The following is a 26,839-nucleotide window of genomic DNA, read 5'->3' on the forward strand; positions in this document are numbered from 1 at the left end:
CAACAAACAGAAAATATTCCTGCCTTACTCACTTTCCCTATATCACTCTTTTCCAAGCTGAGGAAACTTTGTCTCTTCAGACATTCCACATATGAAAGCTATTCCATCCCTGTGATCATCCTTTCTCACTTTCCTCTTTATTTTTTTTCTGGTTCTATTGTAGTTTCTTCACATAAGTGAAATACTACATGCAGTGTTCAAGATGTGCAAAAGAGGTTCATACCACGACTGAACAGTGGTTTCTGGTTTGCTCTCAGTTAATTTTCTAATAATTTCTACCATTCCAAAGAATTAGATTATTAATAAAGCAGACAATGAAAGTGTTTCGTTTACTTCAGTCCCATCTCTTCAGGTCTGATTGCTATAATGCAGTTAGGATTTATTCTTCCTGGAAGCTATTCTGGACTTAGTAGCATTTAGTACTTGGAAAAATAGCAGTGTAATTTTCACTGTCACTATTTGATTTTCAAGGTCTCTCCCATCTTTTGTCAAATATTTAGTTGTTAATAATAAGAGAGAAATAAATGGATAAATAAATTTTTTCCTCCCATCCAGAAAGGCTGTCTGTGATCATCTGCACCATGCAATTGTTGTCTGAGTTATGATGTGTACATCTACATGCCAGTACAAGTATATGTGCACCTACTGCCATCAAGCTATGGATTCCTGTTAACAACTGTGTTTGGTATTTTCTTGTGCTTGCAGCCAATGGTGCTATTATGTAGCCATCTGCAACATCTCTCCCAGGTCCTTAATACTGAAACTGATGTTCAAATTTTGTAGGCAAAATTCATATCAAACAATACCTTCTTTGAACATGGATATGGCAGTATCCAGGAAGCAAAAAGCTGTACTTAAAATGGCTTTTAGATATGTTTTCACTGTCATATTTACGCATGCAATGAAGAACTCAAAATTACTCCTATACTCCTCAAACAGTTCATTTTGGATTTTTTTTTAATTAGAATTTCAATGACTATTTTGCCATTTTGAAAACTAGCTATTGAAGAGACATTCATCCAGATAGATCCAGATTCTTTAAATCCTTGTCTTTTGGAATATTACAGTCATGGCCAGAAGAGGCACAAAACAGAATTGTGGAAAGGCATTCTAATCTCTGGCTTGAAAACAGGTAACTCCTAAAGCCCTTTTGCAGGATAGAAGACTACCATTTTACAGCCTCTTAGCTAGACAAAAATTATTTTCCATATAGACAACATGACTTACAATAATTCTGTAAACAGCTCTGTAAGATCTCCAATACCAAGGTAATTCTTCTCAAGAACTGCCTACTAGGAGCAGTCCTTTAGATTACTTTCCAGGAACAAGCTCCATTTTCAACTCTGCCTTTTAGTTTTGAACAGGGAAAAAAAATGAATGCTTCTTTATCACCCAGGCAACTAAACGATATAGCTGTTCTTCAGAGTGGTCTATTCTAAGCTTGGAGACTTCTGTACTGTGGTTATGCTTGCCAGAAATAATTTGTAAGAAAATAAGGGAATTGTACCTGGTGGAGAACATCCCTCACAGAGGAAGTAGAAGTACCAAATTTGACTGCAGGCTACAAAAAGGTGCTAACAGAAAATAAATCACCACACCCTTTTATGCCTTAGGTTGCAAGTTTGAGGAGATGCAGAACACGTGGTCATCCCTTACAGAAGTGCCTGCTGGCAATGGGTGTATAAAAATGAATCCTGGTATGGCTATATTTCACAGTTTTGAGAACACCAGTGATGAGTGAGGAAAAATAAACAACTTGACCGCAGCTTCCTCATTGTGATCATTTCAAGATAGAACCATCATTATTCACTCCATTTATGGACATACTCCGCATTAGTTATCAAAAGTGTATATTCACACCTATAATCCTTTTTTTGTATTCTCTGTCATCTGTTGCATATTAAGAACCCTTTATGTTAGACATTCGTGTATATGAAAACACAAAGACAGCTTACAACCTAAAATAATTCAAACATCTTAATATCTCAGCATAAAGCAAAAAGACATAGCTAGATAGAGTACAAAAGGACAACACTGTTCAGCGACACTGTAGAAACTGGAATTGTCCTGTGACTTCTAAATTAGTAATCAGGGCTTCTATGCATTAAAACCAAGCCTTAAAAATTGTTTTGAAGTCAATGAACGTGTGAATAAGAGTGTCATAGCTGATATATTCTACTTGAATTTCCAAAAAGCTTCATAGAAATTTGCTTTAAGGACTCTTAAATAAACTGATCTCCTATGTGGTAATAGAGAAGGACCTTTCATGCGTAAATAACTGGTTAAAAAGGAGGAAACAAAGGTTTGGAATAAACGACAATTTTTCAGAGTGGAAGGAGGTATCTGTACAAGACCTGTGTTTTTCCATATGTTCACAAATTATCTGGAAAAGAAGGAAAGTGAGATGATGTTGCTTGCCAATGACACTAACTCATGGTAGTCAAAACAAATGGCGACTGGCAAGGCTTTCAGAAGTCATCTGCTAACATGTCAGATTTCTAAAATGGCAGATGACATTCACTTTTCTTAGATACAAAGTAATGCCTGCCAAGAAAAACAATTGATCTCTGAACCAGCTATTATCACTCAGGAAAGATATCTTGGAGTTGTATAGATAATGTTATAAAAATGAAAGCTCAATTCTCAGCAGCATTCAAAAGAGCAAATTCAATATTATGAAGTGCGAGGGAAAGAACAGCAAATGAACCGTGTTGTTATACTCCTCTATATATACAAGATGTGCTCCCACCTTAAATACCTGCATGGAGATTTGGACCCCCGGATCAAAAAGACTAATATGGAAATAGAAAAGGTACAGAGAAGAGCAATAGGTAAATTGAAGTTATAGAATGGCTTCCTCGTGGTGAGTGAACAAATACAGCAGGATTCACCAGCCTGTAGAAGAATCAATGGAGGGGTGATTTCACACAGCTCTGTAGCCTATTCTGTTCCAGACCTCTATGGAGAAGGTAAATTTTACGTAACAATTTTTCAATGTTTCTTACAACAGAAGTAAGGATCATCAAACAAAATTACACAGTGCTAAGATCCAACCAAGCAAGTGCACTTTTTCCACAGTGTGCATTTAAGTGCTGGTACTCATAGCCTCAGCATGTTGTGGATACCAGATGTTAGTGGGGCCTGAATTTTGAAGATGCGACGCAGAAAGAATCTGCAAACATAGGTGTGGTCATGTCTTAACTCAACAGAGGTCAAGGTTGAAGAGGACATTCAAATTAAGCACCTGTATGATAAGCATATGATTCTGATATTTGTACTGATCCTGGTATGAAGTGGCAGCAAGGATTTGCAAAGAACTAGGGCTTTAGCCATGTTGTGCTTAACTATTGGAGATAGGACTTTGATTTACAGTTTGAAAAGCAGGAAACTGGGGAGGACTGGATATCATCTGTGCAGAGATACTTACATTTATGAGGACAAGAATACACAGAAATTGATACAGAAAAAGAAGAGCAAGATGTCAAAAGAACCTTTTCTCAAATCACATTTCCAGTTGTCTCATTGACAATTCATGCAAAAATCATTCAAAGTCGTCTACTCAGACGCTTAATAAATAACAAAATTTAAACCCCCCCCCACTGATTTCATTCATGCTTTTATTTTTAAGACCCCTCACAGGTGTGAGAATCACAAAATACAATACATACAGAAAAAAGCCCTACCTGTCCAAGGTAGTATCAGACCTGTATCGTCCAAGTACCGCTTTCTGATCTTCCTTTTCATTTGTGCTACTGCTATAAAAAAGGTTAGAAATGCCACTTTGGTCACTGTTTTTATTAAACAACTCATCACCAATAAAACAATATGTAAGTCTTGAATTAAGGTATCATACAGGATTTCAGACCATCCAGGTGTCAACAGATCCAACCCTGCATCCATTGCAATCATTGACTTAACAATTATTGACATTGAAGTCAGATTTACAGTGGAAACGTATAGACTAAAACTGAACAAAGAAAGCTTTTGCTATAAACAGGATATAGTAAAAGGATGCTCAGTTTTCTTTGGCAATATCATTAGAAAGATACTCTACTGTACCTGTGTAGGCTATCTTGGGATTTGTATTGATTAAGCACAGCCCTTCCATAGTTTTCATCAGCACTTCAAGCGAAAGAAAGACAGTGGTTAGTTAAAATTCGAATATTAAAAATATAAAATTGTTTCTTGGCAAAAGATTTCTGTCTTTGATCAGATTTCACAGCTGTCTGCTACCACCATAACCACACCAGCTACAGATCTCTGCATTACATGACTCCAGACATTTTGGAGTAAGAATTATCTCTTCCTACATGCTGTTCATGGACCAAATAATGAGGGCCTGGTCTAAAGGTGGAGTTTCTACTGTAATATAAGTCCTAGTTTGTATTACAGTAAATTTCAACTGATTCTGACTTAAGCTCCTTAAAAGAACTTGTCAAGATTTATAATCTTCATGCTTGTAAAAAGAAAGAATCCGATTGCATTCTTGCAACCTAAATATATGAAATGTGGGATTTTTCTTCTGGAGCAGAAGCCTGACATCTCATTAAATGCTCAGAGCTCAAAAGTCCCAATGAAAAACATAGTCAGTGAAAGTCCAGCAGACTAATACTTCCAAAAAGCAATCAATATCTCATCAAGATAAGCAAATAATAGTTATTTGATGAAATTTATATAATTCTGATGGTACCATTCATGAAAAAGTAGACACTCCAAGAAAATGTACATAGCACACTGAACTAAATACAGAAGAAATGCATTTCATATCTTTCTTACCTTTCCTCTTCAGGCCTCTTCTTTATCCAGCTGTTATCTTGCAAAAGGGTCCGTCGTTTATTAATATCATGAGTAGCCTGTTGTCTGCTTTTAATTGCAACAGAGGGGCTCTTATTATCTGCAAATGCAGAGAAACATGTCTTGAAAATGAACGTATGGGATAATTTTGGAAACTTAAAGTACTATTAGAAAGGCTGAAATATGTAAATTTTAGCACAGATTGAATCTTCAGCTATCACGCCTGTTTAGTGCAGACCATTTCCTTGACAAGTTTGTGGCTTAATCCCTTCAACCTTGAAGGGACTGCAGAAGCCCAGTTTAGCAAGCTAAATTCAGTTGCATCCTTAATATGAAACAGCTTGGTATATTTCTAATGTAAACAAATATCACAGATCTGGTAAAGGAATTATGAAATATACATACAACAGTAATTCCAGGAAAGTCAAACTAATGAATCCTATTTCCTGGGGTGTTGTCTGTGGGTTTTGTATTTTTAGATGTGTGACAGGATGCAAATTTCGAACGAAAGCTAATCTTGAGATGATCACATGGTCCTCCACCTACATCTAGCTCAACATGTGTGGATTTTCAGGTTTCTCAAAAGGGCCAGACTCCATCTGAAGCTTTTTCCTCAGTGGCTGAATGAACAGGGTCTCTTTTCTAATCAGCTACCTAGTTTTACTGAACTTTTAATAAAAGCAATACCTTTAAGGTCTGTATCTTTACATCAGATTTAACTAAAATTGGTGTATGGTTTCAAAGGTTATTGGGAGGGACAGACAGACATGCACACTCACATGCTGTATGAACATGGAAGCCTTATTTACTTATGAAAACAACCTAAAATACCTTTGCCCAGCAACACAGATATTTACTATATTGAGGAACTAACAATATGATGTTCACTTGATTTGTGAGAACATATATTCCTCACTGTATTAGAAAGCTGATGTTTTTCTCCTTTGGTTTCCCTTTATGAGGGGTTTGGCCCAGAAGCAAGCAAACATATTCAATGACTATTGTCCAGTATTCTCAGGTAAAGGGTTTGAGGTAAAGGGGAATATTTTTGTGCCATTTTAACATTCCCCTTTAAAACGGAAGACTAGAAGTTGAGCCCAAATAGAAACTCCATTTTTAAATTGTGATACTTGCCCCAAACTTTTCCAGACAAGAGAAGGTGAAAAATTAAATATGCAAAACCTTTGTCAATAGCATCCAATTAATCAACAAACTGACTGATGAAGAATACTGAGTTTCTCAGGTTTTCCTTTAGAGACCTTCATAATTTTCTCCATGAATTCCTCACTCTCTGAACATCCACGCCAAAGGAGTTCAACACCACCAGATTTTTGGAGACATCATTATCTGGTGTTCAGTAAGGACATTTGACCATAAAGATAGCGTATAGAAAGACCACGCTTCACAGAAAATACATGCAGTCAGTATTATGTCATTTGTCAGAGCTCTGTTTTGGCATTCTGCTGTGCTTTATAAGAAAATGTAGCTCTTGCTTTTAATCCAAGAACTTCAGCTGTAGTGACAACATGAAAAACAACAAATAGCTACAGTGAAAGGAAGACCAGATCATAATAAAGCACCAAAATATTTATTTTAAGTGACAATGGCCAAGACTGATTTTTTAAATACATTTTTCTCATGAAAGAGAAACACTGCAGTACAAAGATAAAATTCAGTCTAAAAATGTATATCTGACTGTAACCCAAACTGTGTCTGCTCTTATCTGTTGCAATTCACTGTAGATATGTCCATACTGCCAAATAAAAGAAGGCCAGTGAAGGAATTAAAGGATTGGACTCATCATTCACGTTTGCCTAGTTGCAAACATTCTTTGGCTCTGTGTTGGACTTGCTCTCTCCAAGACCGAGTTGCTAGAGAAGTAACAAACATTTAGAGAGGCGTGGCTGTGATAGCACAGATGTGTGTTGTTGTCTCTTGGCCCTGATGCCAAGGTTTGGCTTTCTTTTTTTGAGCAGCATAGATGCAGCCCTTTGAGATCATTAAGAAAGATGAGGTTTGTAAGAATGTGCTGACAATCACGGTAGCTTAAGAACAAAAAGTCATCTATCCTCACTGCATGATTTCTGCATCAGCCTGTTCACTGCCAATTCAGCTAGTTTTTCTCTAGCTCTAAATAAAAATATTTATTAAAATCTGACTTTAAAGACTTCAGAAAATGAAGACATCCCAGCCTTGCCTGCATAGCTCCAGTAGTTCATGAAAATATCTATTGCACTTCTTGCAAACTGAAAAGAGGAAGTACCTCCATTAGTTTAAACAATAGCATTGTCTCATAGTCCCTGTCAAGAATGGAGATAGTTGTAATTAGCAAACAAGACTGTATTAAGTGCATTTGCTCTAAATATTTACTGTTTTGAATACACTGATAATACTAGCAATGACTGGGATATAATAGGGACTTGGATGGACATATATAGATAGAAAAAAACTTTGCAACATTCAATAATCAAGGATTTGAATTAAGATCCACTAGCAAAAACTGTACCTTCCCATTCTCATAAATATTTAGATATTTTTAATTTGGTACAATAATTTGCCTTGGGAAAAAAAAAGTTAATTTTCAAAAGCAGGAAAAATGTGAGTTCAAGTATATGCATTCCAGAGATAAAACTTTTCTGCAGCAAGGATAGCTGATGGCAACTAAAGGGGTGGAAATGATTCCAGCATTCCTTTCATACTAATAGTTTTAGCCAAAGATGCTTTCAACTGTCTGCAATACATTTTAATCTATGCACTACTGTCAGCCATAACCTCCTCTGACTCTTGAAGAAAAACTCTTCAATGACACGAACATAACATAAGCATTTCTATATATTAAGGAAGTACTCAGCATATATCCTCCTATTAAAATTAACCTTGCATATGCAATATTGGCTTTTTTCCAATGGCATTTTAGGAAAACTGTTATCACCTACCCAAAAATCACTTGGATTTCACAGAAATCATGGCTTATTTAATTGCTTAGTGCAAAAAAAAGGTTTTGGGAAATCTCCTATAAAGGTGGTAGCCAAGGAGTATATATTGTGTTTTCTTTTCAAGAAACATCACAAGCAATTTGCTAATGCATGAGGCCTTGGGTTTGCTGAAGAGTACTCATTTCTGGTCTAATGAATTGTCTGCGAAGTTGCAATTAAAAAAATAAATATAGATCTGATACAACATTTCAGGTCACATGAGCACAGGCAGATGGAGCTTATCCCCTTCTTATTTTGGCAATAAAATATTTATGTCCTTCACACGGTAGAGCCAAGCTGCTCCCTGATGTGGCTGTGCCCATTTTGGTGTACTTAGGCCTGGCACGTCCCACCCAAACCAGGTCCTCATGCGCCTCAAAACCTTTCAGTCTTTAGAAGTATTTTGCAGGTTCGAGGGAAATGGAAAATTTCATTGTTTCCAGTTTGCCTCTGGTCATTTCTCTGTATAGAAAGCAAACTCCAGCCATCCTCAAGTTTTGTCCCTCCAGAGGAACAAAGAATCCCACCTGACAATGATTAAATAGCTTTTCTCTCCCCTCCCTCCATTCTAATTTTCCTCAGTGTCTCCTCATTTCCCCTGAGCGAGTCAAAGAGACAGTGCTGAGGGCGATGGATGCCCTGCCTGCCCACTGCCCTCCCAGCTGCCATGCTCCTGTGGGGTTTCACTGGCAACCACAGGCCTCAGCAGACGGAAGCGCCATCTTGCACCGCATTGCATGGCTCCACTGCTCCACCACACTGCACTGCCCGGCGCTGTGTTTCGGCCCGAATCTCTGCCAGCAAAAGCTTACGCACAACTTCGCTAGCTTTGTGGCTGAAGAGGGTCCTACTGTGAATCTAATAACCAGCCTGTCACCGCTGAAGACTGGCGGCATGCCCTGTGAGGAAGCTGCATGATGGGCATGGCAATGCTTGGAAAGGAGGGAGGCTGTACCTCAACACCTCAACATCTAAATGCCCGGAGAGCAGAAAATGAAGGAGATTCAGTATTACCGCTTTGATTAGGAGACTGTTTTCGTATGCTGAAAGCTGACATTTTGTTCAGTGGGGTATCCTTCTGTGGGAATCTAAAAGAAAACATGAAAAAAAAAAAAAGAAGAGAGAGTTGGTGGTGAGATTAGGAATCAGCCCCAAAGACAGTTTTAGTTCATTTGCCACTTTGATCACCTCCTCGCACAAGTTTAGTCTGACAGGGTGGAATGGCTTAGCACCAGCTGCAGCCACCTTTGAACTGAAGCTCAGGCACGGTGGTGGCTTTTCCCTCCCTGGTGATGACTATGTGTATTCCTGCCCTGTGTCTCTGCCTGTCACACTGCCTCTCCCTCCTTTTTCTTGTCCGGAGCTCCTTCCCTGAGAACATGTTGGGTGGTGAGAGCCTTCGGAGGAGAAGATACAGTAGTGAAGAATGGGGTGATGTGATTAGCTTAACGGGAAGATGATATCAGCTCAGAGCAGCGCCTCGAGCGCACGTGGGCTCATCCAGCCCCACTGACGGGTCTCGCAGCTTCAGTGGTCTGCAGCTAACACGGGGGGTCCAGGACAGAGCTGGTTCTTTTGCCCTGCAACAATTTTCCAGTCACTGACTTCTTCCCTTATCTCAAATCAGGTTCAAAAATGAGCCTCCAAGAGTGCTGATTTAAAAAAAATAATAATTATTTGGGAGTTGAGCCACTGAAAAGTTTTCATGTTATGTTTTGATACTGGATTTTGAATATCAGCTTTCCTAGAGCAAGCATCAAGCAGAACATAATGACATTTCAATGACAAAAAATTCCCCCTTAAATAAAAAAAACAACAATCCTAACATTGACCTAAGACTGTGGACAAAACTGACCCTCTTAAGCAAAAGGATTCCTTTGTGAAAAGCAGCATTTTCCAAGAAAACAATGTTAAGCTGGAATGCTCCCAACCAGCTCCGCTGGTCAGGCTGCTAAAATTTACAGAAGCACCGGAAAACCTTTTTGTGACAGAAGCAGTTGTTAAAAATCAGAAACGTTCTCGGTTCTCTGGGTGACACGGTTGTCCTGTTTTTTTGCAGATGTAGAGTGTATTGCTCACTCACCTAAGACTGAGTGGATTGAGAGACCAGAGCCTGTGGCTGTTTCTTTACTGATGGAAAGTGAAAATGCTGAATTTTGGCAAAAGCTTAGCAAAAATACTAAAAGTAATGCTGACAAGAAAGCATGTAAAACTAGTGGATGCCACAATGCACTTAGAGCAGAATTTTGTTTTCTATGTTTTTACTGCCAGGCAATTGCTAAAAGAGCTTATGATTACCAAGAAAAGAAAGCAGGAAACCAAAATCTGGACATAAACAAATACAGATCTTTTTATAAAGTAAAGATATAAATACAAAAATAATATTGGAGTCCAAAAGTCCGCATATATCTTACCCAGTTGTGAAATTCCAGATGTTTATAAGAGTTTAAAACTCTGGCATGTTGATTGGAAGGCTCTGACCCACACTCCTTTCTTTTAACCTTGGTTGTTGGTATCAAGCATGCATTGGCACAGTGTGTGTAGAAAACATGTGACTGCTGGATGTGGTTCCCACCCAATAAAAATATGCTCAGGGCTATGGTGAGCCTTATTTATTTTGCAATAGGTTACAAAATATCTTTCAAAATTACTGATAAAAGGTTTTAAGCTGATATGCACTGAATTTCCTAGAAACCGTTCAGGTAGGTTATCAAGCAATCAGTTTTAGATAATAACCAATCTTGCTATAAATTTTCCTGAACTGACACAAGATGATAGAGAAGACTGATTTATTTATGTTTTCAGCTTAGCAACAGCTGGACATCTGATACTGGTCTTTACTTCAGTCAGTCCCAGGATAATAGGAAGCTTGACATTTCAGTGTATTTCACAAGCAATGAGTGCTGGCACTTCTTCATCTGGAGAAAAAGCAGTAGTTTTGTATAGAAGGAACTTGGATTTATTTTCTAATAAAGATTTTTAAAGCCATTTCCTAAGGAAAGTGAATCATAAAACTTTGAAAACGGAGCCTTTTTTTGTGGAAATTAAACCAAATGTGGTCATTCTAAGGCTTACAATATCTTGTTAAATATACACATTTTGCAATTTAAGTATTTCTCATTAAAAATAACAGGAAACTGCTATGTAGACTTCATGCTATACTATAGCCTTCCTTTCCATAGATTCATGATGGGAACTGAAATTTCTCACAGAACTGGCAAGAAACTATCATACACCTTTGTTAAAAAGAAACAAGAAAGCCTCAGACATTTGTGCTGAAATATAAATTATCTCCAAAGTAAAGAGATCCATACATTTTGAGGCTTGCCTTTAAAATCTACAGAATAACTACAACTGCATTAATGACACTGAGACCCTAAAAAGCAACTGGAAAGCAGGTTTGCAACTCCCGCTTGTATCCATGAATGACAAAAGAAATACCAGCAAAGAGCTAAAATCAGTCCAGATCAAGCTTGTTTCTTTCATCCTCCATCATTTAACTGAAACAGTGTTTTGTCTTTTGTCCTGTATTAGTTTTTTGATGTTTTTAGGGCAAAACAATATTTCTGTTGCACATGTGTACAGCATCCAGAATAAACTACTACCTAGTCTCCAAGCCTGAAAGTAGTATGCATAAATGAATATAAGAAACAGGCACACTCCCTTTTACAGTCAGCACTGAAAATGTGCCAGGTATTCTGAAATTTTAAACCCAGGCATTTTAGTCTTACAGAATACTGCCATATTGTCCTCAAGGTTTACTTCTTGCTTCAGAACTTTTAAGATGTTTGTCAAAGATTAATCCATTAAATTTAAAATTAATTAAATTTAAAATTAAAAAAAATCCTACTTTAATCTCTAGCACAGACAATCAAGAATCATCATAGTAAGATTTAAATTTCAATCTTAGAAATTAAAAGAGTCTTGCATAAAGAGGCAGAATACAACTCATCAAAGCATTTTTTTCTTGGTCTTCACCTCTGTGAACTAAGTGTGTGTGTGTGTATCTGTGTAGGTGGAAAGAGGAATGGACAGGAGACTGTGAAGATCACATTAATTAAAAAACTTCAGCTCATAAAGATCTGGAACCATTGTTCACACAGGTCAGTGAACTGTTTATCTTCAGCCCATAGTTCAGGGGAGAGAAAAAAACAGTTTTTAACTTTGTAAATGAAATTGTGAGAAAGAGAAGTTATGGGCTTCTATAGTATAGTAGTAAATTATGTTCAGGCATTCTTAATATGATCTCAACCACTGAAGCAAAACAGCTCAGCTGGAATGCAAAACAAAAACAAACAGGAATGCAGCTCCAGTGTAATTTGAATTTAAAAACTGCGTCAGGAAAATTTAAAAGAAAATGAAAACTGCCCCAGCCAGTCCAATGAGCAGTTCCCCAAAAGTTTTAAGACATGCCAATCCTGGATTCAGACTCTCCCCCATGTTTTGGGAAATCCAAATACAATTCCAAAGAAATCCAGAAAAAACTTCAGACATGACTTCAGGGAAAGTCAAAAGCCTCTCCAAGCTGGTAGGAAGTTATTCAGAAAGCAGCAGAGGTCTCCAATTCTATTTTCGTCACAAATAGCCATATGCACACTTCTACGTCTTTCCACATCCTGCAGTGACTGATCAGGAGAAGACCTCGGGCCTGCCTTAGATTCTCAAAGCCAGACCTTCTAGTTTTCAGCTGGTCTGAACACACCCATTCTTCCAACACAGAGTCCTCTTGCCTTCCTTCTTCTGTTCTCAGCTGTAGCTTTCTACATAATTAGGTTTCACATATATGCATTGCTGTATTTAAAAAAATACATAAGAATAATACAAACCTCTCCTGTAAGAATCATGTTTTCCACATCAGACTGAACTAATTGCAACCAAAAAAGTCTTTGTTCTTTAGCTTCTAGCTATGACAGTGATTAAGACCTTATTTATAAATATTCAAATTATATGTATTTTGCTTTTAATAAACAATATTTCTTTCCGCAGCTTAGAGATACTGCATATCATCACACTGTATAATAAGTAATTCAACATAGAAGATCTAAAAGTGTAGAGGGAGGTACACCTTCTTCTCTTAAAAGTCAAGACATTTGTTTTTATACTTTTATGAAGTTTTTCATATACAGCATTGCCAAATGTGAATGCCTAAAATGTCAAACTTCCTACTATTATTAATGAACTGGGTGATCCAAAAGTTGTAGATGAACAACAAGTTTAAAACAAAAAAGTTTCAGAATTTTCCTGTCTTATGACTTCTCATGCTGCATTGCTAAAGCAGCCTGGATTGTAGAGAAGACACTGAGTTTGGCATGTCCACAAAAAATGCCATCTGGAACAAATGGGTTTCTTATACGTGGCTCTACACAGCCACAGCTTGCTGACTACTGTTTGCTATGTGTCCTTAAAGTTCCAGCTTTTCAAAAATGTCTAATACCTGCCATACAAAAAAGAAAATAAACATATACTTTGTTCTTTCTTTATCCCAAATATGAAACTTTCCACCAAAATTTCATCTTCTTGAAGAATTAATCTGCTCTGAAGTAAGCTGAATATTCAGTATCTTGTGAGTACTCAGAGCTCAAAGTTTTAAAAGGATTCCATTAGAAATCTAATAAAAGGTTAGGAAATTAATTTTCCACATTCTTTGTGTTTTAACCCTTTTTTTTCCATTTGAACTGTTAATGTAAATTCTGTACTACGTGGTTTATCTTTCATTTATGAGATGACTGTGGAGATGACATTTTAAACAAAAGCACATTTGATCCTACTTAATCACAGTTTCCAAGCACACTACAGTATTTCCTTGCCTTCAGTTAACAACTTTTATGTCAGGTCAGCAACCTTTGTTATTGTCTCCATCATTTCTCTTGAATATAGTAAGACCTAGATGTGTGAGCTAGCAACTGATTAAAGTCATTCTGACTTGATACAGGATAAAGATCTCCAAGCCTTAGTAATAAGGCACTGGGAAGACACATCATTACAGTTGTTCTTCTAGATAGACGTCCATAAGTGTGTGAGGTGAAATCTTTCTGGTTTGGAAATCAAAACCAATTTTGCTGTTCTCTACATCCATTATTTCTCCCCTCAAATATCAGAAGTGCCATGACTGTGCTGTCAGATCTGGCTACCTATACGTCAACTCAAATAAGAATTTGTATTTCTAAACATGGCTTTACTTCCTGATTGCAGATAAAGGCTGTTTTTCAAATCACCATCACAGCTAGAGCCACCCAAAACTGTACCGTCTTCCACATTTCCAAACTTGCTATTTCAGTCAAGCAAATGATCTCCGCAATAGCCTTAAAGGCCCACTCTGTCAGGTGCAGATCTGTATGTATAACTGATGCTGCACTTTCTTCCCTCCAAAATTGTCACCAGTATCCACTGCCGTGGCTCAAGACTGTAGGTCAGGACATGAAATAGAAAGAACAATGGTGGTGTTAACTCAGCACAGTACCAAGTGTGTACTCAGAGCTTAACAAATAAACACTTGAGTATCATTTATATGCTTCAAAATTATAAGTAACATGATTCTCTTTATTTGGCAATTAGTTAGTCTTTTTGTCCTTTTGCTGAAAACTACATGTAAAAATAACTACATTTATTTTACAGACATTAAGGAACAATAAGAACATGTTCCTAGAATGAATTGTTTTTCAAGAGTTACATAGCAGAGCAATAGCCATATAATACATTTGTAAACGTCTGGAAATAATACCTTGTGTTTAAATGAGTATTTTACTCTACAGTTGAGGCCACAGAATTAGTAACAACCCTCACAGAGAATAGGAACAACATGTGTATGTGCGCAAAAGAGAAACCAGGCAAGGTTAGAACAGGCAAGGTAGGACTAGAGAACACATAAATGTACGACAGAAATCATTCATCTATTTTAGCAGAAAGAGCTCTCAAAACTGGTTTTTCAGGACGTGGGCGGAGGAGACTGTTTTGAAAGAAACTAAGCTTTGGAACTGTCACTAATGTAAAATCAGCTGCTAAGTGTTTGTATGTATTTTCAAATTAGAAATATACGATCAGTTTTAAATGGCTTTTTTTTAATAGTGTAGAAGGGGGGTGATAATTTTAATTGTTTTTATTCAACTCTTTCCTTTCACTTTGCTAGATTTTTAATTAAGAACGCTTTCTGCTTATACGTGGGTTCAGTTCATGGTACAGATAAGGCATTGTATCAAAGCAGAATGGGCATTTTTGCTATACCTTTTGTAAAAGTGGAAATGAAAGCAAACTGTTGCTCTTTTTTTTTTCCAAAATCATATACTTGAAGCAAATTCAAGTAAATAAGATTTTAGTACTCTTTAATTTTAGATAAAATCTCCAAAGAAAGAATAAAGAAAAAATAAAATGAACCAAAGAGCAAAAATGACATTAAAACAGCCATTTGTGAAAAGTGGTCTGAACAGTGAGTTTGTCATCAGAGAAATAGCACTAGAATAAAATACAATTAACAGTATAATGTAAATAATGAAGTAATTAAGGTAGTACAGCCAAGAGAAGATTTCAGAAAGGTCCAGGGAATTTGAACACCTAAACTGAGACACTTTAAGAGCTGAGTTTTCCACACTTCTTGAAAATCAGATCCTTTGAAGTAGGATCCTAAACTGGACACTAAGAAATCCCAGAACATCTGAAAATGTAGGACTTTCGATACACGGCATATAAAAACAGAAAAGTAAACGCCCTTACCTAGGTATGGTAGAAGTTAGTATCTTAGCGTGGCTCAGCGTGGTAAGTCAACCTGGAGATACCTGGAAGTGAGGTACAATCAAAGCAGACAGAGAGCTGAACTGTCGTTCCCCATCCAGCTGTCTGAAAAGTCAAGAGATTTCTCCTCCAGAGGCTGAGTCACTTAAGGAGGAGGTAGGAGGTGTGGAAAAGGGTGGCACCTTGTAGAAATACCAGATCAATTAAAAGTACCGGTGAGTTGTTATACTTCTGTGCTTGCTGTACTTTTTAAGTGCAGTAGGGCTGGGTTTCACAAAATTAAATGCTTTCACAGACCTTGAAACAGAAAACCAAGCAATTACTATTTGGAAAAATATACTACACTCATTTGGATTTTCCATGGAAATATGTGCTGCAGAGCTATAGGGCTGCCTCTCAGCTAGAGGGTTTCAGGTATTACACAGGTGGACATGAAGAAACACCGTATTTCATCAAAGGAAAATTCTCCAGACGCGTTACGTGGGGAACACACACTGGAATCTGATACGCGTTAGGTATTTGCACTGTTTGAGTATGTGGGCAGAGGCAAAAGATCTGTGGGGGAAAACCCTCCCACATAAGATCTTGTTGCAAGTCACTCTTATTTGCGCACATTTGCATTTTCCTTCAGTACAGCCGGTAATAAACAGAAAGGAGAGAAGAGACTGCCTTCACTCCCCCCCCCCCTTTACAATGGCTGCAGTACCTTTCTCTGTAGACTAAGAAGAACTGCCTTACTATTAATAAATACAGTAGCAAGGAACATAAACTTCCTTATAGGAATGCTGTATATGACCCTATGGTTCTATTTAAGACACAGAGTCTGTTTTTAAAGTAGCTTATACAAGCCCATGCTTATTTTATATTTGGGGAGCTTTTGTAATGAAATATGGAAGATGTGGTTATACAAGTTCTGAGTAACCTTTAGTCCTATTGTCATTTGTGAAAATTAAGAATTTCTTTCAACACAAAAAAAAGCAAATTCTGACACAAGTTAACTTAGTAAATGCCTCCTTGGCCATTTTTCTAGCCCTTATTTTTGCTGATGGTTACATCTTCATAGGCTTGGTACTTAGTAGTGTGAAGTTATTGTCTAAACATTGGTTATATCTGATGAAATACAGCTGATGAAGCAGAGCAGCAGACAAGAAAATGCCAAGTATAAACTACTAACTACCACAAATTTCAGAATTAATGAATACAAACAAGCAAACCTTTCTGAACTTTGTACATCTCATCTTCCGGGTTTCTGAAAGTGAAAATAGCAGTCCTGGCATGTTCAGGTACACTGTACTCTATGTTAATCTTTTTACAATCAAGAAGAAAATTTTGCGAATGCATCTCTTTGCAAACATGTTACGATTTTACAATTTTAACACACATGCCTCCCAAGTGAAACAGATGTCTTTCCTCATAAGCAATGCACAATGGAATTAGCTTAAAAACAAATCTACATACATTTTGAGTTGAAATGGACATATAGCTTTGATTTATAACAACAACACCTGAGACTAGGAATATCTTTTTGTTTTGAAGTGTTTTTCTTTCACAATCCAAGTGCTGGATGATATCCATTTGTTATCATTTTACATTCAACCAGAAGAGTTCTGCTTGTAAATCAGAGATATGCTTAACCTGTCTCACAGCACTACCTTCCTTAGAAAAAATGTTTGAGAAATACAAATAGAGATACAACCAATACAGTCTGGAGAAATTAAATTGATATTTTCCTGTATTTATAACCTTTGAACACAGAGAAGAAACTATGGGACATAGCAAGCCAGTTCTGCTACCCAAAATAAGCCAGAGGCTTATTCTAAGACAGTCCTAGCTAAGTCTTTAGCAGCTGGCATGACGGAACAGACCCTCTACAGGAAAATACATACATATAAGAAATTCCAACAATGGTACTGACCTCAGCTTAAGCATAAAGCAGGCCAGCTATCTTTTATTGACTGATCTGCAACAACCAGTAATTTCAATGGATGGTGAATTTTTGATGTTAGCTATGCTGATTACTTAATATTTCAAAGCTGGAAAAAAACCCAACCTTTTTTTTCAGATTAAAGCAAATCCAATTTACTGCTAATCATTCAATCTGATTTTCTCTGTCATAATCACATACAAGTATTGCACCTGGTGAATAAAGAATATATGACACAGTGCCATGTATCAGGAATTGAACATTTTCAGCATAAGCATACAGTGAAAGTGACCCATAACTGTTTTCCAAGAACCAACTTCCTGTACTCTGCAGAAATTCAGCTTTCAGAAATTCAGAGGAACTCAAACTTTTCCTCTGGATCTCAGTATAACAAATAAGATGTAACACAAACTCAGCCATCCCCAGATTGTGTGAACTGTTCTGCAGCCCAGTTTAGAGAACAGTTTTGTTTTAATTTTCTAGTTTAAGGCCCTTATTTAATTGAAAGAGGGACAGAAATAGAAATACAGTGAAATTTAATTGCTCAGACTATATTTGAATTGTGTCTCCCTTATTCTCTTTCTCACTCGCAAGAAAATTCCCCAGTTGTAGCACAAACAGATAGCATTCTGGACACGGATTTTTCAGCAGTGTCAAAAAAGAGCAATGCAAAAAATACAAGCATGTATATGCCTCTGTATTGTCCACCAGTGACTTTTAATCGAAGGATATAATTTACCTAATCTACTAGTTCACTGCATTGGGCCATGCTTTACTATTTATTTATCAGAGTTGAAGGAATTTTTTTTTAGTACAAACAGTAAAGTGCTTTGGTGATGTCAGTAACTAATTTCATATCTACCTATCACCATAATGTCTATGTAACCTGCTCATTGGGAGTTAGGTAAATACTCTGCTTTTGCTTGCCATTCTCACAAGAAAAAAGAGGAAATTCTCTGAAAAATAGATACAAACATAAATGGCCACATCCTCAGCTGATACAACGGCATATAACTCCATCCAAATCATTCTGATGATAGCTTGATTTACATTAGCAGAGTGCATGGCCTGACATGATTTATGAGAGAAAACAAAAAATGTCTTAGAATTCCTCCCTACATTAACTCCTCTTTTTAATTTATTAATAACAAGCAATAGGGACACATTGCTGATTAGTAATCAGAGGTCACTATCTCTTGCTACTTAGACTGCTAGCATATTTTGGAGGCCATTTCTAGCAAGCTCATTTTAGGTACCTCATCAACAATGGAGGCTTAGGCTTATTTGTCATCCAAAGAATTCTTAAAATGCCTCCTAAGAAACTGCCAGTAGGGGATGTTGACTTTTAAAATAGAGTAGCACTGGCAGAAAAGTGAAACATAACTAGTTCAGAAATGCCATCATTTAGATTTGAATGGCTTATTCAGTGTTATTAAAGTCAAATGCTTGTAGCACCCTACAGTGGCAATACATTATCGTACTTCCCAATTCCCACATTTCTCTGAACAAGATGGTTGTGTTCTGTGTACTTAGCTTTAGTTTATACTTTTCTACAAAGTCTATGTCCCTTGATTGCTAATAAGATGCATTTTTTCTGCATGATTTTCTTGTCAATTTTTGTTGCGTTTCCATTTTTAAGTACAAAACATACTGCAAAATATTATTCTACCTCCACATCCTTATTAAGGTTTATAGGATGGCCATCATATGAAAATAGCATAATGTAGCCTAGCCCTACTGAGCTTTTATGTAGATTCACAAGAGAGAGATGGGCATGAGCAATGACTCAGCAGGCAACTTTTTGGACAAATACCATTCTGTGACTCCTCCCAAAAAGGGAGGAACACATTACTGAATATATTCTTTTCATACACGCAGTCCTCCAAAAGAAAAGTCCTTTAATACTTCAGACTTTCCAAGTAGGATTGGTAAACTATTGTGTTCTGGGTTATAAGATGCTATTATTATAACTGGTGTGTCCAAAAGATTTAAAGACATTCTAGCAAGTGCTGTTCCACGTTTTTAGTTTCAAGATACAGGTAAAACAGCTACATTTATCCTATTAAGTTAAACATGCCAAAGCCCAGACTCTGGCCTGAGGTTTGTATCTATATCGCTAAACTTGCTTTCCAGAAAGAACTGTGTGGCCTCATCCACGCTCTACAGGAAACAATCCGGGGCTTGTACTAGAGAGATCCGTACCCAAGGTTTTTTTCAGTGATAACTAATTGGCAGGAACAAAACTGGGTCAAGGAGAGTGCATGATAATGGTATGGACAAACAGAGGATATTGCTCAAGCCCAGGTCCTACGCCTACTTAGATAACTAGTATGGTCCTATTCATTGGACCCAATTTTTCCGAAGTGAATTGTGTTCGACATAACTTGCATCAAAAGATGACTAAAACTAACCACTCTAAAACATAAAGATAGGTGTCGGCAGTGGACGATGGCCAGCTGCCAGGCAGCATTTAGCAGGCAGACACAGGTAGTTAATGTAACTTTTGGGAAGTGGGTTGCACATCTGTGCCACCCGCACATTTTTCTTGCTTAAGCTTGGTCTAAGAACATCTATATATGTAGGCAGCAGTTCTAACAGGTTAAGTCAAAAGGGGAAGGGTCATTTAGGGAAAAAAGAACCCAGTGCAGCAAATATAATACTACTTAACATAGAAAAGGAAGTGGTGCTCATGCATAGGGTGACACCTTCCTCTCGAAGGTGACTAACACAAGGACTGCTCCTCCCTTAATTCCCAGTCCAGCCCTACATAAAATAAGGGGATGCTTGGGACTTGTGCTACTTCTATGTACAGAGGTACTTTTCACCCCTGGTCAAAATAATTAACCAAAGGAACATATTTCCTATGGGTACACCCTTACTAAGAGGTATGTATGACTCAGAACCAGACTAGAAACGGTTGTGTGAATCCCAGTAGCATTCATGACTGCAACAGAGAGGAGAGGGAGAAATAAGGAGTATGATTTTTTTCCACAGGCAGGTTACTCTATCATTACAGTCCCATGGGATTTCTGTAACTTTCCCCTGAAGATTCTGGTCCTCCTGCTCTTAGACAGACATCTTAAAATAAAATAAACTACTGATCTGATGTGAGATGGAAACCCCCTTTCTCCATGGGCATCCTAGCTCATACTAAGATGCAGGTTTTAAAGGTAGGTAAGCAATGTCCTGGGCAGCCTTGCAAAGGACAACTACTGGCAGTGCCAAGCACCTGGGGTCCTTTTTAACAACTTTGTTCCTCCCTTGGTACTCAGAAAGTCAGAATTCCTCCGCCTAATCCACATGCAAGGTTCATCTCTAAGCATGCCTAACCCTTTCAAAGGACAGGATGAGAAAGCAACAGCCTACCAATTGGAAAAGTCACTTAGCCTATGGCTAAATCCAAGTTCAAACCATTCCTCCTTCTGACAGCAGCCCATTTTTACCAGCAGACTACCTTAACCACTGAGTTATAAGATATTTTTTGTGGGAGGGAACACAAATACCACAGTTTTTTACCTCCCTAAAGTTTAAATATTCACTGGAGAAAGAATAACACTACAGACCTTTTACTATGACATACAGATATTGGTCCCACCACTGTCTAAATGAATATTTAGATATTATATATGGAAGTCTCCTTTTTCTTTTTGTATTGTACTTTTCAGAATTTTATCACTTGGGTGATTAAAATAGGTAGAGAGAAGAGTAATTTTGTAATTTCACGTAGCAACAGCTGTTGTGCAGAGGCAGACAATGTAAAGCCACTTTCACTAGATTATGTTACTGTTAAAGTGAGTACAACATTTCAGTAAGTCTGATATGAAACACCAGAATGCACTAGGGATAACGTTGTGTTTTATGGATTAACCTTTGCCAGCCCAGCTTACATTTCCTACTGCTATTGCAGATTGCCATTCCTGGGGAAGACCTTTCAGCTGGTTAGTGTAAGGTATGCCGTCTGGTTGTTTAACCACACCTTCCTGAGTACAGGAAGGAGCACTGTCAGAGCTTTTTCATATGCATTTTTTACATGCTAAGAAAGCCTTAGTGACAATGCAGATGTATTTGGCAGCCTATTGTTCTCCCAAAAGGTGTGGCAAAGTTCATAAGCTAAAGAAGGAAGAAAAAATTGATATAAACAGTATGCAAAATGTCTAAAACTTTTCACTGCTTCTAGTTGCCCCAGAAAATGGCTGAGCAGTCTTCTGTTTTCCTTTCTAAAATTGCTTGGCAGAGAAAAATGCTAATCATAGCAGTTGCCAGCACTTTTCATGGAGATACACAATCTTCAATGTTAGTGGGCCTGATTTTCCCACAATTTGAATACCTCTCTACTCTGCAAATGAGTGAAATATCTTGCAGAAGTCCCTGAAAGTCTGGTCCATAGTATGCTAAACTTGTGTATCTTGATCTTGCACCACTGCCATTACCTTAGCTAAAGAACACAAAGAGTTACTGATAAAATCAGTTATCTAAGGAAAATTGTGCTGAAAATCTGGCTAAGTCAAATGACATCTGTGTGGTACCAGCTGAATGGCTGTAACCAGTTTTGTAGCTTATGTTATTGATAAATAGCTTATTTGTTAATGTGCTACCGTCATCTGAATTAACAAAGAACATTCATATGGGTGGCTAAAGAAATGAAAATCAGACTCTGACCAATAGTAGTGGGAGTGTGAGAATTATTCATTAAAGAATAAGAAAGACTTTATAATATCTCCATCACCTAAAAATCCCCCCTGAGAGAGCTCTGGGTAAGAACCAAAGGTGCTGATCTCAGGGAAAGCCATCTTGTTAAAAGATGTTAGAGGAGGAAAAGTTACGGGGAGGAAAATTTCTTCCTGCTCCCTATCTGAAATTGTCTCATAGCAATTGATTGGTCATGGGCACTGTAAATACATAGGAGACACCCCCCCAGGGTGTTCTTTTTATGAAGCAGATAAGGAGATGTATCTGCCCCACAAAATGATATCCATGTGAGGAACTTCAGATGACACTTATCTGATAGATTGGGTTTCTCTCCTTGTCCTGGTATTGTGCTGGGATTATCTGCTAGGGCTAAGCAGCCTTTTCTCTTGTAATGATGATTCTTTCTTTTACTATTTGGATCAAATCAGTTGATTGAAAATTTGATTGTCATTTGAAAACCTATATGGAAATTTTATACCAATCAAAAAAACCCAGTGAACCAATATCCCACCTATTTAATGAAATCTTCATTTGGCAGGTGGGTTCCACACTAGTGTTATCGGCACACATAACTGCTATGCATGCCAGCCAAATGTAACAGATTGTCATACTGTTCTCTATCCACATCAATGCTGAATATGAGCATGGAAGAAAGGTAGATTTTTCCCCACTCTTGGAAGATGCTGGCTGTGGTACAGTTAGCACAGAACAGCTTCCTGTAGATGAGTTGTTAGAAAATGCGTTCCAAAGTCAATAACTGCAGAAATAAGACAAAGGCCAAAAATGGGAACCAGAAAGGATGGAGTTGAACTTAAAAAGGTTCAGAGAAGGACAAAAAAGGTGATCAAAGATACAGAATCACTTCTCCACACAAGGAACAAATGCATCAGCTAAGACCCTTTTAGTGTGGTGAAGGGATATCTGAAAGGAGGTATAAATGGTCTAAAAAATCACAAACAGTATGAGAAGGGTGTATTTCAATTCTCCCCCAGTACAAGAGCTATTTGGCATCAAAATTTGTATAAGGCACATAACTAAAATTACATTTAAATTATTTCCTAATTCTTTGGTGTTGATGTAAACAATTAGCAAGACAATCAAGGTGATACCAAATTTTTGTAGAATGTTGATGCTTTAGGTATTAAAATAAGCCAGTCTCCTTAGTGAAGGGGCTGTCATTCAGCCCCTCAGCTGAGAGTCATTCAGCACTGTCATTTGAGTTTCTTCAGACTGAATTTATTCTCTAGTTACACGACAGACGTGGAGAGTATGTATATATGTAAATATGGAGAGCACTGTATTTTGTTAGCACGTTTAAGACACTTTCCTTACTCATGAATACCTTTGCAGTCAAATAAAATTGCTCATCTGTTCAAATAACAGATAAAATAGCAAGGCAGATTTATAATATGTGTTGAAATGTAGGTCATCTGCAGGAGTAAAATAGAAAATGGTATCACAGAAGTAGCATCTTCCCTCCACATTCCCCTCCCAGCTTCTCTGAAGTAGAATTCAGCTGTCTCATTGTACATCCTTATCAACAGAATTAGAAGGACTAATAGCATTTCCAAGCATATTCCAAGGAATAAATTTCAGGTGCAGATTTCAATCACAAACAGAACTATGTGAAAGAAAGGAGAATACATTTCCTAAATTAACACATCTGCAAGTAGGGCTTCATGGGCTGAGAAGCTGAAGAAACAACTGAGCTCTCTTCTTGCCTTTACAAAATACTTGTCCTGTGATATAAACTGGCCAATAGACTGTTACAATGGTGAGGAAGTGAATACATTTTAAATACCAACTTCTCCTTCCCTTTTATTCTGAGTAAATTATATTCTTCTGAATAATTGTTTTCAAAACTGTGAGTACTTTGGAAAGAATATTGGCAGAAAAAAATCTTTTTCATGAATTTTAATGTTCAGTACACGAAGAATTGAGCTGAAGGTTTTTTCATTTGTTTTTGTTGCTGCTGTTGTTAAGTGCAATGGAAACAAGGCTGGGCTTTAAAACAGGATGATTTCAAAATCATTTGAGTGATATTACAAGGGAAAGAGTCAGAACAGAATTATTATTATTATCTGGATGCAATCATGGAGTCCCAGATCAGTTCCTGAAGTTCCAGATCCTGCCACAGTGCTATAGGATCATACTGTGAAGAACCCAGTAATTTCAAGAGTGGGCTGCTCTGGATCCTCATGCAGGCTATCAGCCTGAGAAAACTAAATGCCAATTAACGTCTAAGTAAATAATCTGAATTCTACTCAATGAAAGGAGAAGCCAAACTGGTGACAGCTATTTTCAAGCACTTGTTTCCTCAGAGCTGGGTGAGACTTTCCATCACAGGCCCTATTTAACAAAAAAGCTAGGCTACATCAAAAGCTAGGCTCCTACCTCTACGTTTGTCACTCAAGACACCCGAAATGTAATCCATCTTGCTCTAATGTAGATGACTAAAGTAGGTCAGAGCATTGGGCTCTAGAAGTTACTATTTCTCTCCACCGTCTTGAAAGGGAGCCTAAGATGACAAGTCAGATGTAGGCATCTACACTGTAAACACCTAGACATGTCAGATGAATCCCATGTTATGGCAGGATTTCGAATAAAATTTTTGCTCTTGCAGAAAGCAATGACTTCTTGCCAAATCAAAAGGAAAAGGAAACAAGCATGCAGATTTTTTTTTCTCTGTGTCTGGCCAAAATTCAAGTCGCAAAGCTCATTCTGCAGCCTCAGCAGTACTGCATCTATACTACATCAAAATTTGTCTCATTCTCAAGCAAACTGCATGTCCTGTGATGCATTGTAGAAAACAGCTTCTCTACTGCACTGTGGCCACTTACACAAAAAGTGTGACAAGGAAGCTATAATCTGGCCATGTGGGAGTCTGACCCACAGAGAAATTGCAAGACGAGAGGAGAGAGAGAGAAGCCAAAAAATCATTGTGCTTTCCTGGCAGTTCCATCCCTTTCATTCATGGGTACAAAGGAAATATTCTTTCTATTTTTGGAAGGAATAGGTCAGATCTTTTGGGATTTGAACCCTCTAGCTATAGCAACAGTAAGACTTGAATTTTTGGGTTTAGCTGCTTTACTTTTGGGTGACTGTATTCACTCTTTTCAGATCCCTGAGCTGCAGACAAACCGGTATAAAAGGTTTGGCATCTTCTGTGAACCTGTAAGCAGAAGAACCTCCATAGTATTGTGCCTAAATCACAATCTTTGAATTCTTTATCTTTTCTTAGTTTTCATTTTGATATATGCAATTCTGGTCCAGAATATTTGAAACTTTTAAACTCATAGTGCTAAACTCATGCCAAACTGATGACTCAAGTCAGCGAGCTATGTTGTAGCTTAATTACATGGCCAGGTTGGGTGTGTGAAAGTAGCCACCACACACTGGAGAATAAATTGCTGGGTATGGTTTTTCTTGATTTACAAGTTGCTATAAGAGGTGCATGTTCCCAGGGAGTGGTGAAAAGTAGGGGTGTGTTAAACAGGTTTAAGAACATTTTAAAGAGACACTGTCAGGTTTGAGACGTAGTAGATTTGGTTGTACTTCCTTCTTCCTTCCAAATAACATTTGCTGTTTCTGTGGTTACAGACAGCTGAGCTGCACCCTGCCTCTCTATTTAAGTGATACCACAAGATCCAGTATAGCAGTTATGTGTCACACTGGTCGCTCTCTCCGTCTTTTTTACTTTTTTTTTGCCATCAGTCAGGAAATGAAACTGCTAGAACTGCTGTTCTTCACACTCCTTGGAGAGCAGAATTCATATGCCATCGATTCCAGCCAGTAAAATCTTGTGGGTTTCTGTAAAAATAGCTGTGGTGAGGACAAGCAACACTTGAATCAAACTATTTCTCCACTCAGAGCGGTACAGAAATTATTTGCTAGTGTTGCTGGGGCTACCACTTTAAGGTCTGAAATACCCCAGTCCAAAGTCTGGGCTGCAAGTTCCCAGGAACTTTGGCAAGTGTGACATGATTTTGAACCTGAATTTTCTTGTTTCTCAGAAGTTTTGCATGGAAAACGGACATAATTTTACATCTTTTATACACATAGCATTGCCTTTGAGCCTTGGAGAACTACTGGGTATTTTCTCCTTCTGGGTATCCTACTGGAACTAAGGATAATTCCAAATGAAAATAAGAGCAATCTTTCTTAAATGGATTTCACACGAGATGACTGGAATATGCATTCCAATCCCTTGCTTTGTATAGGAGACTAGAATTAGCAGAGCACAATGTACATACAAACTTCAGCCTGCCATTATTGCAAATAATGCTGAAGTCTTTGTTTGGAAGGATTCAACCTCGCTCTCTAGGGAACATTTTTAAATCACTTTTTTCCCCCCAGCTGGTAAATGTGTTAGATTTTGGATCTCTCCCATGGCATTATACTATAGTACTTACAGTGCTATCTGACATTCTGTATAATAGAAACATTCAGCACCAAAAGGTCCAGTATTTAGGTTTTTGAGAAAATACATCTTTTAAATTCCCCCTTCCAGAGGTAATAAGAGAGCACCATAACAAAAATCATTGTTAGCCAGACCAAAACTTAGTTCATGAAAAGAACAGACTGGGGACGTGACTTGCAAGTGCCACTGTTTGGAAGAAGCAGAGCAGATGGAGACTGAAATTTGGAAGTAGGTAGCAAAGTAACTGAAGAGGAGCTGAAATAGAAATGAAGGAGGAAGATGTCAAAGAAAATGAAAGCAAGCAGAAAAGGG

The 26,839-nt window shown here is 37.6% G+C and overlaps 1 protein-coding gene across 6 annotated transcripts in view; it reads right to left on the bottom strand.

Moving 5' to 3' along the window:
- Positions 1-26,839, bottom strand: part of SCEL (sciellin) — a 76,298-nt gene that overhangs the window by 35,548 nt on the left and 13,911 nt on the right. For 2 of the 6 annotated variants that reach the window (XM_076362417.1, XM_076362412.1), the window contains exons 2-6: positions 15,477-15,538; positions 8,784-8,857; positions 4,777-4,894; positions 4,060-4,122; positions 3,684-3,755 (exon numbers count right to left, since the gene is read on the bottom strand). In XM_076362417.1, the coding sequence (XP_076218532.1) occupies positions 3,684-3,755; positions 4,060-4,122; positions 4,777-4,894; positions 8,784-8,826 (296 nt within the window). In that variant the 5' untranslated portion in view covers positions 8,827-8,857; positions 15,477-15,538. Of the gene's footprint in view, positions 1-3,683; positions 3,756-4,059; positions 4,123-4,776; positions 4,895-8,783; positions 8,858-14,014; positions 14,173-15,476; positions 15,595-26,839 lie in introns of those variants that run through there. The other 4 variants (XM_076362425.1, XM_076362444.1, XM_076362454.1 and 1 more) reach the window with 4 other exon arrangements.

This window comes from Aptenodytes patagonicus, chromosome 1 (assembly GCF_965638725.1).
Source record: "Aptenodytes patagonicus chromosome 1, bAptPat1.pri.cur, whole genome shotgun sequence".
In the NCBI taxonomy this organism is placed as follows: domain Eukaryota; kingdom Metazoa; phylum Chordata; class Aves; order Sphenisciformes; family Spheniscidae; genus Aptenodytes; species Aptenodytes patagonicus.